The sequence below is a fragment of the Hyla sarda genome, chromosome 3 (genome assembly GCF_029499605.1).
Source record: "Hyla sarda isolate aHylSar1 chromosome 3, aHylSar1.hap1, whole genome shotgun sequence".
Taxonomy (NCBI): Eukaryota; Metazoa; Chordata; class Amphibia; order Anura; family Hylidae; genus Hyla; species Hyla sarda.
The window spans coordinates 297,954,920-297,968,038 of NC_079191.1; the positions used below are offsets into that span (position 1 = coordinate 297,954,920).

Genomic DNA, 13,119 nt, shown 5'->3' on the forward strand with positions numbered 1-13,119 from the left:
AATACAAAACATAACTAATGTATAATGGTATTTATATATAAGGTGCACCAATGATGAGGTAGTTACACACCTGGACCGGATAGTGGGGACCAGGAGGAAAGGGAGTGGGGGGTAATTATAGGAGACGATAGTCGATCCACGTGAGAGTACCTAAAGTCATAAAAGGAAAATAAAGAATAATAATTAAGGGTAATAGAAATGAAAAAATGAATGCATGAACTAAACCATACAGACATGTATGACAAACAAGATAGAGAGGAGACTGGGGTGAGCATAAAAAAATAAATAAGTGTGAGTGTAAGTACACGTGCACCTGGGGATACTAGCATATCCACAGTACAAAAGTCATGAACAAGTCATCTTTCCTTTTTCTTCATGACTTTTGTACAGTGGAAATGCTAGTATTCCCAGGTGCACGTGTACTTACACTCACACTTTTTTTTTTTTTTTTAACTATTACCCCAGTTTCCTCTCTACCTTGTTTGTCATACATGTCTCTATGGTTTAGTTCATGCATACATTTTTTCATTTCTATTACCCTTATTCTTTTTTTCTTTTATGACCTTAGGTACTCTCATATGTGGATCGACTGTCATCTCCTACAATTACCCCCCACTCCCTTTCCTCCTGGTCCCCTCCCTTTTCTCCCCCCCCCCCTCTTTCCATGCATGTTTTATGTATGCACATACATTTGTTATACAATGTCAACTTCCTAATGTATCTTTTATGTGTCTGTATATCACATATACAGGCACATGCATACAAATTGACTGTGCTCACAGTCACTATATATAATGGGGGGCCCCCCATCGGTATATGTAACTGGTTCATTTTAGTAACTGTCTTCACTTTATTTTCTTTGTACGGTTTTCAACCATTGATATATTGTCAAATGTATTTATTCACTACTGTATATGTTATATCTCTATGCATGTGCTACTAAATGTGAGCACAATCAATTTTGACTTATTCTTATTCATCATCTTTGCACTATGTCACATAGTTACATAGTTAGTATGGTTGAAAAAAGACATACGTCCATCAAGTCCAACCAGGGAATTGAAGGGAAGGGTGTAAGGGGATAAGGGAAAGGGATGTAGTTTTATAATTCTGCATAAGCATTAATGTTATTTTGTTCCAGGAATGTATCTAACCCTGTTTTAAAGCTGTTAATTGTTCCTGCTGTGACCAGTTCCTGAGGTAGACCGTTCCATAAATTCACAGTCCTCACGGTAAAGAAGGCGTGTCGCCCCTTTAGACTAAGGTGCCACATGTCCCTCTCCCCCCTTCCTTCTCCAATCAATCATTATCATCATCAGTGTTTGTATATGTATGTGTATGATTATATGCATGTATATATATATATATATATATATATATATATATATATATATATATATATATATATAGACTAATACGGCTACTCCTAACTAATCTACTATGGAAGATACCGCATACAGCCGCTTAACAATGCAAATCTTCAAGCTCACAAGAAAGGAAACACAGCTTCACCGTGATATATACTTCTTGTCTCACTGTAAGAAAAGAAGACTCACCCCAAGGGACTAAGGATCAAAAATCCAGTTGCTACAACGCATAACTCGCAATATGCTCAAGATCTCTGCCAACGCACCAGCGAAAAACTTAGGAACCATCTTATCCACCTTCTATACAGGAAAATACAAGACATTCAAAATACAAAAACATCCCTACTTTAGTTTTTACAAGAACAGGAACAACACATGGCCAAACAAATGGGAATGGATATGCAAAACTTCCACAACCACCAAATAAGAGATCTTTTCATGAAGAAAAAGAAGAAACTGGGCAAACTCTCCCAAAATTTCTACAAGCACCAAACAGAGGAATATTAGGATCACTACAAACAATAGAAGGACTGAAACAACCAATGGTCCCACAATTACGCCTGACATCAATACAGACAACTCTGGAATTATAAACATTTCAGATTATGAACTTTCCAAGCCTGAGAGATCTGTTCTCTCTAAAGGACTCTCATTCTGTCCAAGCACCAAACTAGATGACATTAAACTATACTCAGACTTGGAAGAATTCTTTAGAAGACTACGACTTAAAGAATTATTTCATGACAAAGGGGACACAACCACTACCACCTTGGATTACAACATCAAGAAAAAGAATTCCCACTTCACCCCAGCACCAGGACGTAACAGCAAACTGGACAGCTACATTGCAAGCTTCAGACTAAGAACAGCATCCATAGTCACTAAACACCACCATAAAACCTACTACAACCTCTCAGTATTGGAAAGAGAGGCTCACAAAAACTTAAGAAATAATCAAGCCATCACAATCAAACCAGCAGACAAGGGAGGAGCAGTAGTGATCATGAACACCCAGGACTACATCAAAAAGGGAAACCGACAATTGTCAGACACTACATACTACAAGAAACTGACAGAAGACCCCACCAAATAATTCACCATGGAACTAAGAAAATTGATTCAATCATTCCCAAAGGACAAAAAGGATTAGGGACACTTATACCCACCAATCCCAAAACAGGGACATTCTACATGCTCCCAAAAATCCACAAATCTGGAAACCCTGGCAGACCAATAATAACAAGTATGGACACACTAACTGAACAGATATCTGGTTTGGTAGAAAACACACTAAAACCCTTTGTTACACGCACCAGCAGCTTCATACAGGACACCACTGACTTTCTTAACAAACTGGGTCAGATTACGAATTTGCCTGCCAACTCCATATTGGTAACAATGGACGTAGAATCTCTGTATAGTAACATCCCACACAGAGATGGAATTGAGGCCTGCTCACTGTTACTCTCCTCCCAGACCCACAACCAGAAATACAGCCCTCAGATCATCACCAAACTAATAGAATTCATTCTCACACATAACTACTTCCGCTTCAACAGTGAAATATACCTAAGGATGATGGGAACTGCTATGGGGACCAGGATGGCACCACAATATGCCAATCTGTTCATGGCTGACCTTGAAGAGCGATTCCTGAATACCCAAATTCACAAACCCTACAGATACTACAGATACATTGATGATATTTTCATTGTTTGGACTGAAGGAGAGAATAAACTCAAACAATTTCATGATGCCTTCAACACATTTAATCCATCCATCAAACTCAAAATGGACTTCTCTAAAGAAAGTGTAAACTTTCTGGACACCACTATAACTATAAACAAGGACACAATACAGACATCTGTATACAGAAAACCCACAGACTGATCCAGCTATCTACACAATTCAAGTTCCCATCCGTCCCACACCAAGAAAGGCATCATATACAGCCAAGCCATCAGGTACCACCGCATCTGCTCCAGCCCTGATGACAGAGACACACATCTACAAACGCTAGCTGAGAAATTTAAACAAAAAGGTTACAAACCAAGGACCATCCATAAGAAAATCCACTCTGCTCTTCAAACACCATGTGAACACCTGCTGCAATACAGAGAGAAACAAACCTCATTACGCATACCACTGGTAACCACATACAATCCCACCCTTGAGGAAATACGCAAAATCATTAAACACCTGCAGCCAATACTAGCAGAAGATGAGGTGTTAAAACAAATCTTCCCTGAACCACCCATCTTGGCCTTCAGACAACCACCCAACTTAAAATAAAAGCTGGTCAATAGGAAACTACCCACAGACACATCAGATACAGACAATGGGACCAAACCCTGCGCCAAACCGCGCTGTAAACTCTGTCAACACATCTGCACAAATTCTGAGGCCTCCCTCAACAACAAGACATACAACATCAAGGGACAATACTCCTGCACCACAGAGAATGTAGTCTACATGATACAATGCACCAAGTGTGACCTGGGATGTTACATTGGTGAGACCAGTCAGCCACTCAATAAAAGGATGAACCTCCACAGATCGTCCATCAACAACCATAGAGAAAAGGACTAGTGCACCCCAGTTGGACGCCATTTCACCCAAACAGGTCACTCCCTACAGGACCTCAAAATCAAGATCCTGAAAGGAAACTTCAAGAACACCCAGGAAAGAAAGACATTTGAAGCCAAAATAATAGTTCTTTATGACTCGAAGAACAGAGGACTCAATGTGGATTTAAGCTTCTTATCCCATTATCAAAATTTCCTATAACCTTTGCTAAACTCTCTTCCTTCTCCCTTCTCTAACACCATTACACCCCTGTGTAACACCATTACACCCCTATATACACACACACATATGTAAATTTCCATTTATTATTGTATCATATATCTTATATGCATGTTTGTGTATATATATATATATATATATATATATATATATATATATATATACACACACACACACACACACACACACACACACGTGTATATAACTCAATTTCCACTTATTGTTTCATATATTTAAAAAAAAAAAATTCAGTCCAATAATCACAATGACCATGTCTATTTTCCATATTTATTTTTCATTCTTACATAATAATAATCTTTTCATATCGTGGTGTCCCGATACAGGACCTGGTCCTGTCCCTTTGTCGAAAGTCCCCTCAGCCAGAGTCCCTCAATATCAATAGGGCTCTCCTGTAGGACTAACCCCTAGTTGCCTCATATAAATGGTATTTAATGTATTTATACATATATTTAATATGTTATATAGGAATACCTCTGTATAGGACCTTAGAGGTCACGTGCCTTTAACCTGTTAAGGACCAAGGACTTATCGGTACGTCCTGTGTCCTTTCCCTTTCTACAACGCGGGACCACAGCGTGGCCCCGCGTCATAGCGGGTTAGGCCCGGCATCTAACAACGGCTGGGACCATAGGCTAATCGCGGTGCTGCGCACTATTAACCCTTTAGACGCGGTGTTCAAAGTTGAACGCCGCGTCTTAAGTAAAAGTAAATCACTGCCGGTTAGCTCAGGGGACTGTTCGGGATGTCCGCGGCGAAATCGGGGCATCCCTAACAGCCCTGGGACACAAGGAGGGTCTCCTACCTTGCCTCCTGGTGTCCGATCGCTGAATGACTGCTCAGTGCCTGAGATCCAGGCATGAGCAGTCAAGCGGCAGAATCATCGATTAATGGTTTCCTATGAGAAACCATTCATTGATGTAAAAGATCAGTGTATGCAGTGTTATAGCCCCCTATGGGAGCTATAACACTGCAAAAAAAAAAAAAAAAAAAAGTGGAAAAAAAAAAGTGCATAAAGATCATTTAACCCCTCCCATAATAAAAGTTTGAATCACCCCCCTTTTCCCATAAAAAAAAAAAAAGTGTAAAGAAAAATAAACATATGTTGTATTGCCGCGTGCGGAAGTGTCCGAGTAATAAAAATACCTTTAATTAAATGGTCAATGGCGTACGCGCAAAGAAATTCCTAAGTCCAAAATGGTGTATTTTTGGTCACTTTTTCTATCATGAAAAAATTTATAAAAAGCGACCAATATGTCCAATCAATACAAAAATGGTACCGCTAAAAACATGGTGCAAAAAAATGAGCCCTCATACCGCCCCATATGCAGAAAAATAAAAAAGTTCTAGGGGTCAGAAGATGACAATTTTAAACGTATAAATTTTCCTGCATGAGGTTATGATTTTTTTCAGAAGTACGACAAAATAAAACCTATAAAAGTAGGGTATCATTTTAATCGTATGGACCTACAGAATAATGAAAGTGTGTAATTTTTACCGAGAAATGTACGGCGCAGAAACAGAAGCCCCCAAAATTACAAAATGGCGTTTTTTTTCTTCAATTTTGTCTCACAGTGATTTTTTTCCCGTTTCGTCGTAGATTTTTGGGTAAAATGACTGATGTCATTACAAAGTAGAATTGGTGCCGCAAAAAATAAGCCATCATATGGATTTTTAGGTGCAAAATTGAAAGAGTTATGATTTTTTTAAAGTAAAGAGGAAAAAATGAAAGTGGAAAAACCCCTGGTCCTTAACCCCTTAAGGACCGGAGGTTTTTCCGTTTTTGCATTTTCGTTTTTTGCTCCTTGCCTTTAAAAAATCATAACTCTTTCAAATTTACACCTAAAAATCCATATGATGGCTTATTTTTTGCGCCACCAATTCTACTTTGTAATGACGTCAGTCATTTTGCCCAAAAATCTATGGTGAAGCGGGAAAAAAAATCATTGTGCAACAAAATTTAAAAAAAAACGCTGTTTTGTAACTTTTGGGGGCTTCCGTTTCTACGTAGTACATTTTTCGGTAAAAATGACACCTGATATGTATTCTGTAGGTCCATACGATTAAAATGATACCCTACTTATATAGGTTTGATTTTGTCGGACTTCTGGAAAAAATCATAACTACATGCAGGAAAATTAATACGTTTAAAATTGTCATCTTCTGACCCCTATAACTTTTTTATTTTTCCGTGTATGGGGCGGTATGAGGGCTCATTTTTTGCGCCGTGATCTGAAGTTTTTAACGGTACCATTTTTGCATTGATGGGACTTATTGATCGCTTTTTATTCATTTTTTCATGATATAAAAAGTGACCAAAAATGCACTATTTTGGACTTTGGAATTTTTTTGCGCGCACGCCATTGACCGTGCGGTTTAATTAACGATATATTTTTATAATTCGGACATTTCCGCACGCGGCGATACCATTTATGTTTATTTTTATTTTTATTTACACTGTGTTTTTTCTTTTATGGGAAAAGGGGGGTGATTCAAACTTTTAATAGGGAAGGGGTTAAATGATGTTTATTCACTTTTTTTTTGCACTTTTTTTTTGCAGTGTTATAGGTCCCATAGGGACCTATAACACTGCACACACTGATCTTTTACATTGATCACTGGTTTCTCATAAGAAACCAGTGATCGATGATTCTGCCGCATGACTGCTCATGCCTGGATCTCAGGCACTGAGCTGTCATTCGGCGATCGGACAGCGAGGAGGCAGGTAGGGGCCCTCCCGCTGTCCTGTCAGCTGTTCGGGATGCCGCGATTTCACCGCGGCTATCCCGAACAGCCCACTGAGCTAGCCGGCATGCTTTCGGTTTCACTTTAGACGCGGCGTTCAACTTTGAACGCCGCGTCTAAAGGGTTAATAGCGCGCGGCACAGCGATCAATGCCGCGCGCTATTAGCCACGGGTCCCGGCCGTTGTTAGAGGCCGGGCCCGAACCGCTATGACGCGGGGCCACGCCGTGGCCCCGCGTTATAGATTGGGAGTGGACACATGACGTTCCAGTACGTCATGTGTCCTTAAGGGGTTAAGGGGTTAATTAAATTGGTTTAATGGTTTAAGGTGATACCCAGAGTTCACTGAGTCAGGACTGACAGGTTCTGCTGACCAATGAGCCTTGTCCCACCCCCTTAATATATAAGGGGCGGCCAGTCACTAAATTCTCTTTCTTCCTCTCTTCCTGTTGGACTATCAAGCAGCCGTTGCATGATAAAATATGCCGTTGCATAAAATTAACAGTAAAGTTACGGTACTTAAAGTTTGTGGTACAGTTGGCAGTAGGACCATTACATTGAGGAAACCCCACCCTGGTGTCGCGACATTTAAGGGTTAACACCAATAGACCCCACACTATCATCGCAACACCCCAGTCACCATTGATCTTCCTCCTGCTCACCACATTATCATCTCCGGTTATGTAATCCATTAGTCCCATGTCCATCTCTCTTTAGATCCTTAGTACCTTTTTTCTGTCCCTGGTCCGTGTAGCCATATACATTGGTTCGGGTACCTAGAGGCAGTAGAGTGTGTGTGTGTGTGTGTGTGTGTGTGTATGTGTATGTATGTGTATGTATGTGTATGTATGTGTGTGTATGTGTGTGTATATATATATATATATATATATATATATATATATATATATATATATATATATATACATATACACACACACACACACACACACACACACTACTGCCTCTAGATACCCGAACCAATGCGCATAGCGCTACAGAGTAACTGTAGCCTTATACGGAGACCATATGCATCTACGCTCACATGAGTGGGCGAACGCCCCCACATGTGACTTAGTGCCGTGCCTGATATTGCGGTATCTCTGGCTGCGTGAGGTTTAGCGCATGAGTGCGCCCACATGATATGTGGCGTCTGTTGCCACATTCGGCTGCTGCACTCCTCCTCTATCCGGTCCAGGTGTGTTACTACCTCATCATTGGTGCACCATATATATATATATATATATATATATATATATACCCCATGACCATCCCAGCTCACACCACTCCTTAATAAAGCCGCTCCAGGCGAAATGCGTTGGCATAGTGGTGTGGTGTCTGGGGTGAGTCCTGCCTTCCTATTACTGGTCTGTATTGTTTTTGCTATTATTTTGTATGCTCCACTTTTATTGCTATTTTGTATGCTTCACCCCATGCACTGTTTGTCTTCACTATAAAGTATTTATGTATTGTGTATATATATAATATTTTTTTTATGCAGTGTTGATTTTTACACTAGTTATATGCACTATTAGAGCACCTTTCTCAATTTGATTATTTATTCACATTTTGCATTTTTTGTACTATTAGCAGCTGACCAGTTTGATAATTATATTGGTACTATATTTTTCAATGTACCAGGACTTCTCACCCCAGTACCCCCACATTTTTAGATCATTCAGCATATTGATTTTATTGAGGGTCCTTGTTTGGTGTGTTTTTCACACATGTTGGTGCTATTGCTAAATTTACCACAGGTGGACTCCATTCAAGGTGTAAAAACATGTCAAAGATTATCAAGACAAGTCAGAGACCCCTGAGCAAAAGTTCAAGTGTCATAGCATAGGGTCTGAATACTCATGTCCATGTAAAATTTTAGTTTTTCATTTTTAATAAATTTGCTAAAATCTCTAAATTTCTATTGTCACTCAATGGGTCTTAAAATGTTCCAAATGCATTGTATGTCACATCACTGTTTTTCCTTGCTGCAGCAAAGTCAGCTACTTTGCAGATGTACCACATGCCATACCCACAAGTAGAGATGAGCGAACAGAAAATTTGATTCGTCACGAACTTCTCTGCTCGGCAGTTGATGTCTTTTCCTGCGTAAATTAGTTCAGCCTTCAGGTGCACCGGTGGGCTGGAAAAGGTGGATACATTCTGAGGAAAGAGTCTCCTAGGACTGTATCCACCTTTTCCAGCCCACGGGAGCACCTGAAAGCTGAACTAATTTATGCAGGAAAAGTCATCAACTACCGAGCCAAGAAGTTTGTGACGAATTTACTGTAAGTTCGCTCATCTCTAACCACAAGTATAGATACAGTGGGGATCAAAAAAGTTTGCGCACCCCCGATAAAAATTTGTATTAATGTGTATTAATGTGCAAGAAACCAAGGAAAGATGGAAAAATCTCCAAAAAGGCATCAAATTACAGATTAGACATTCTTATAATATGTCAACAAAAGTTAGATTTCCTTTCCATCATTTACACTTTCAAAATAACAGAAAACAAAAAAATGGCGTCTGCAAAAGTTTGGGCACCCTCGAGAATTTATAGTATGCACTGCCCCCTTTGCAAAGCTGAGACCTGCCAGTGTCATGGATTGTTCTCAATAATCATCATCTGGGAAGACCAGGTGATGTCAATCTCAAAGGTTTTAAATGCCCTAGACTCATCTGACCTTGCCCCAACAATCAGCACCATGGGTTCTTCTAAGCAGTTGTCTAGAAATCTGAAACTGAAAATAGTTGACGCTCGCAAAGCTGGAGAAGGCTATAAGAAGTAGGGATCGACCGTTTATCGGTATGGGAGATATTATCGGCCGATAATCACGATTTTTGGCATTATCGGTATTGGCAATTACCTTGCCGATAAGCCCATAATGCCCCGCCCCTGGCAGTCATTAGGAAAAGTGGAAGTTAAAGCAAGATCTGGAAGACCATAGAAAAATATCAGACAGAACAGCTCACAGGATTGTGAGAAAAACTATTGAAAACCCACATTTGACTGCACAATCCCTCCAGAAAGATCTGTCAGAGACTGGAGTTGTGGTACACTATTCCACCATAAAAGAGATCCTTGTACAAATATGATCTTCATGGAAGAGTCATCAGAAGAAAACCTCTTCTACGCCCTCACCACAAAAACCTGCGTTTTAACTTTGCAAATGAACATATAGACAAGTCTGATGCATTTTGGAAACAAGCTCTGTCGACCAATGAGGTTAAAATTTTACTTTTTGGCGGGAATGAGCAAAAGATACGTTTGGAGAAGAAGGGGAACAGAATTTAATGAAAATAACCTCTGTCCAACTGTTAAGCATTGGGTTGGATCAATCATGCTTTGGGGTTGTATTGCAGCCAGTGGCACAGCGAACATCTCACGAGTAGAAGGAAAAATGGATTCAATAAAATGTCAGCAAATTTTGGATGCTAACTTGATGCCATCTGTGAAAAAGCTGAAGTTAAAGAGAGGATGGCTTCTACAAATGGATAATGATCCTAAACACACCTCGAAATCCACAAGGGATTACATCGAGAGACTTAAACTGAAGGTTTTGCTATTGGCCTTCACAATCTCCTGACCTCTACACAATTGAAAATCTATGGATAGACCTTAAAAGAGCAGTGCGTGAACGACAGCCCAGAAATATCAAAGAACTGGAAGACTTTTGTAAGGAAGAATGGGCAAAGATACCTCAAACAAGAATTGAAAGACTCTTGGCTGGCTACAAAAAGCATTTACAAGCTGTGATACTTTCCAAAGGGGGCAGTACAAGATCTTAACTCTGCAGGGTGCCCAAACTTCTGCAGACTCCATTTTTTTGTTTTCTGTTAATATGAAAGTGTAAATGATGGAAATAAAATCTAACTTTTGTTGACATATTATAAGAATGTCTAATCTGTAATTTGATGCCTTTAGGAGATTTTTCCATCTTTCCTTGGCTTCTTTATGCACATTAATACAATTTTTTACCTGGGGCGGCCAAACTTTTGATCCCCACTGTATACTGTAGATTCCTTTATAGCATCTTAAAATTAAAAAAAATACATAAAAATATTACATTAAATAATATTACAATAAATATATTTAGTTTAACTTACAAAGCGGTCCATGAGAGGGAGTACTAATTGTTCAAATGAAACAATATCCACAAAATACTGACCAACTCTGTATTTGGAATTCTCATTTTTTACATCAGAGCTGAAAGAGAAAAGCACAAAATTATACAAAAATAAGGGCATTTAAATACCATAATCTACTGTATGCAAATTTCACTCACAAAAATTTATAATAGTATAACTGGTTTAACAGCTCAGTTGAATCAAACCCACAGCAGTCACAGTCACTGTTGTCACTGTATTCATATGCTTATTTCAGGAATGTACCCTTTAGGCCCCATTCACATGGTGGAATTTCTGACCGGAAAAATTCTGGCCTGACATTTCACAGACAGAGCCTGAGCTCAGTAAGGGGTTATAGTAAACCAGCAATCTATACAGATCACTGCTTTTCTGTATATTCATTGCTGAGCAGAAGGTTACAGTAATTACATCTTGCCCAGCCTGACCTGTACCCACAGCTGTATCACCGCTGGCACCGCTCAGCCCCACTATGAGCAAAGATTCCAGTGAAGTAAAGGGAATCCAGGCTCCGGTACTGTATAAAGCGGTGGGCTATGCGCCCTTGTATACTGTAAGACAGGTGAAGGTAAATTGTGATTATATGAATTACTACTTACCTCCTTTACACTTGGTTAGCTGAACAACCTGCGTTTGACCCATGGAGTGGTGCTCTGAAGGCATTAAAAAGCTGGCACAGGGTGGAAAATAAACGTTTCCACAAAAATGAAAAAAAAAAAAAAAAAAAAGCAAAAACTTTGCAAAAAGCAGCAGCAGTTTAATAAAAAAAAATAGACAATACTGTAAAAACCTAGCCTCACAGTATTAATCCACACTTAATGGAATGCAGATTTGCGTGTTGTGTTTAGGTTTCATCATGAGAAAATCCAGCTCACTTGGTAAGGATTCAAATACAAACTTTTTTATATCATACAAAAATTAACAGTGCAGGTCCCACAAAAGATTGCTGGTTTTGAATAGAAGAAGTTCTAAATCATGGTCTGAGCTGGTTTTTGTCATGTTGAATCTGATAAATTATGCTTGGTCTAGCTTCTGTGCTCCAGGACAGGGAAGATGAAATAATTCATGCAGGTGTGGGGAGTGGACAACTTATTTTTCTGTATTGTTTTTATGATTTACTGTTTCTGTTTTATTAAGTTTAATTTTGCAGTACACAAAAGTAAATATAATGTAATTGTATACAGCAAAATAAATAAAAGTACTTCAAATCATTTCTTATTTTGTCAAAGGAATCAATGGATTCAAGTCAATGGAATATCCATTTTTTTAAGTGTAGGTTTAGCATATACGGTTTTACCCTTCAATGCAATGTGAACCTAGCCTTACATAAAGTTATGGCCACTTTTTATTGTCATGTCCCAGTACGGGATATGTTCCTACAGTCCTGTCAGTTTGAGTCCCTGTACGTCCTCAGGGCTCTCCTGCAATGTTAATGTGTATAGATTGTATATTAAGTGTAAAAGGACCTTTGATATGGTCATGATTGTTAGTCACATGATGTTTGTCACATGTTTAAGTCATATGTTTTGTTACCCAGAGAGCACCAGGTGACCCGCAGTTGGCCTATGGGCTCCTTGCACAGCCCCCCTTTATAAGGGGGGGGGGAGACTACAATCTTGCGCTCTTTTGCTCTTACACCACACTTCTGCTGAGGTCAAGTCCAGTCCAGATGTCTCAGAGCCAGTGTCCAGCACATCTGCAGTCTGCAGGCCTCAAGTCTAAATTGCAGCCACCAGTCAGTAAGTCAAGTCATCTTTATCTGCTGTCACTATCTTCAGTCAAGTCAAGTCAATTCTAGTCACCGTGGCCTGCACCTACATTCATGGCCGTAAATATAAAAATAAAGATGAAAAATGAGGACTATATTTAGATGGTGGTGGTGGTGATGTCCGAAAATGTCCTTGTAACAGCCACCTAGTTCAGGGTAATAGTCTGTTACTAGAGTCAGTTGATACACCGGTAGAATGTATCAACTGACTCTGTAAAAGATTTATCTAAGTTTTGTCTTCCATGTAAAAAAAAATTTCATTTAGGAGCCCCCCTTC

The 13,119-nt window shown here is 39.4% G+C and overlaps 1 protein-coding gene across 5 annotated transcripts in view; it reads right to left on the reverse strand.

Moving 5' to 3' along the window:
* NTPCR (nucleoside-triphosphatase, cancer-related) overlaps positions 1-13,119 on the reverse strand; it is a 265,027-nt gene that overhangs the window by 208,823 nt on the left and 43,085 nt on the right. For all 5 annotated transcript variants that reach the window (XR_008891424.1, XR_008891423.1, XM_056566935.1 and 2 more), the window contains exon 3: positions 11,036-11,135. Coding sequence is in view for 3 of the 5 variants with exons in the window: in XM_056566935.1 (XP_056422910.1) it covers positions 11,036-11,135 (100 nt within the window). In the remaining 2 variants the exon portion in view is untranslated. The remainder of the gene's footprint in view (positions 1-11,035; positions 11,136-13,119) is intronic.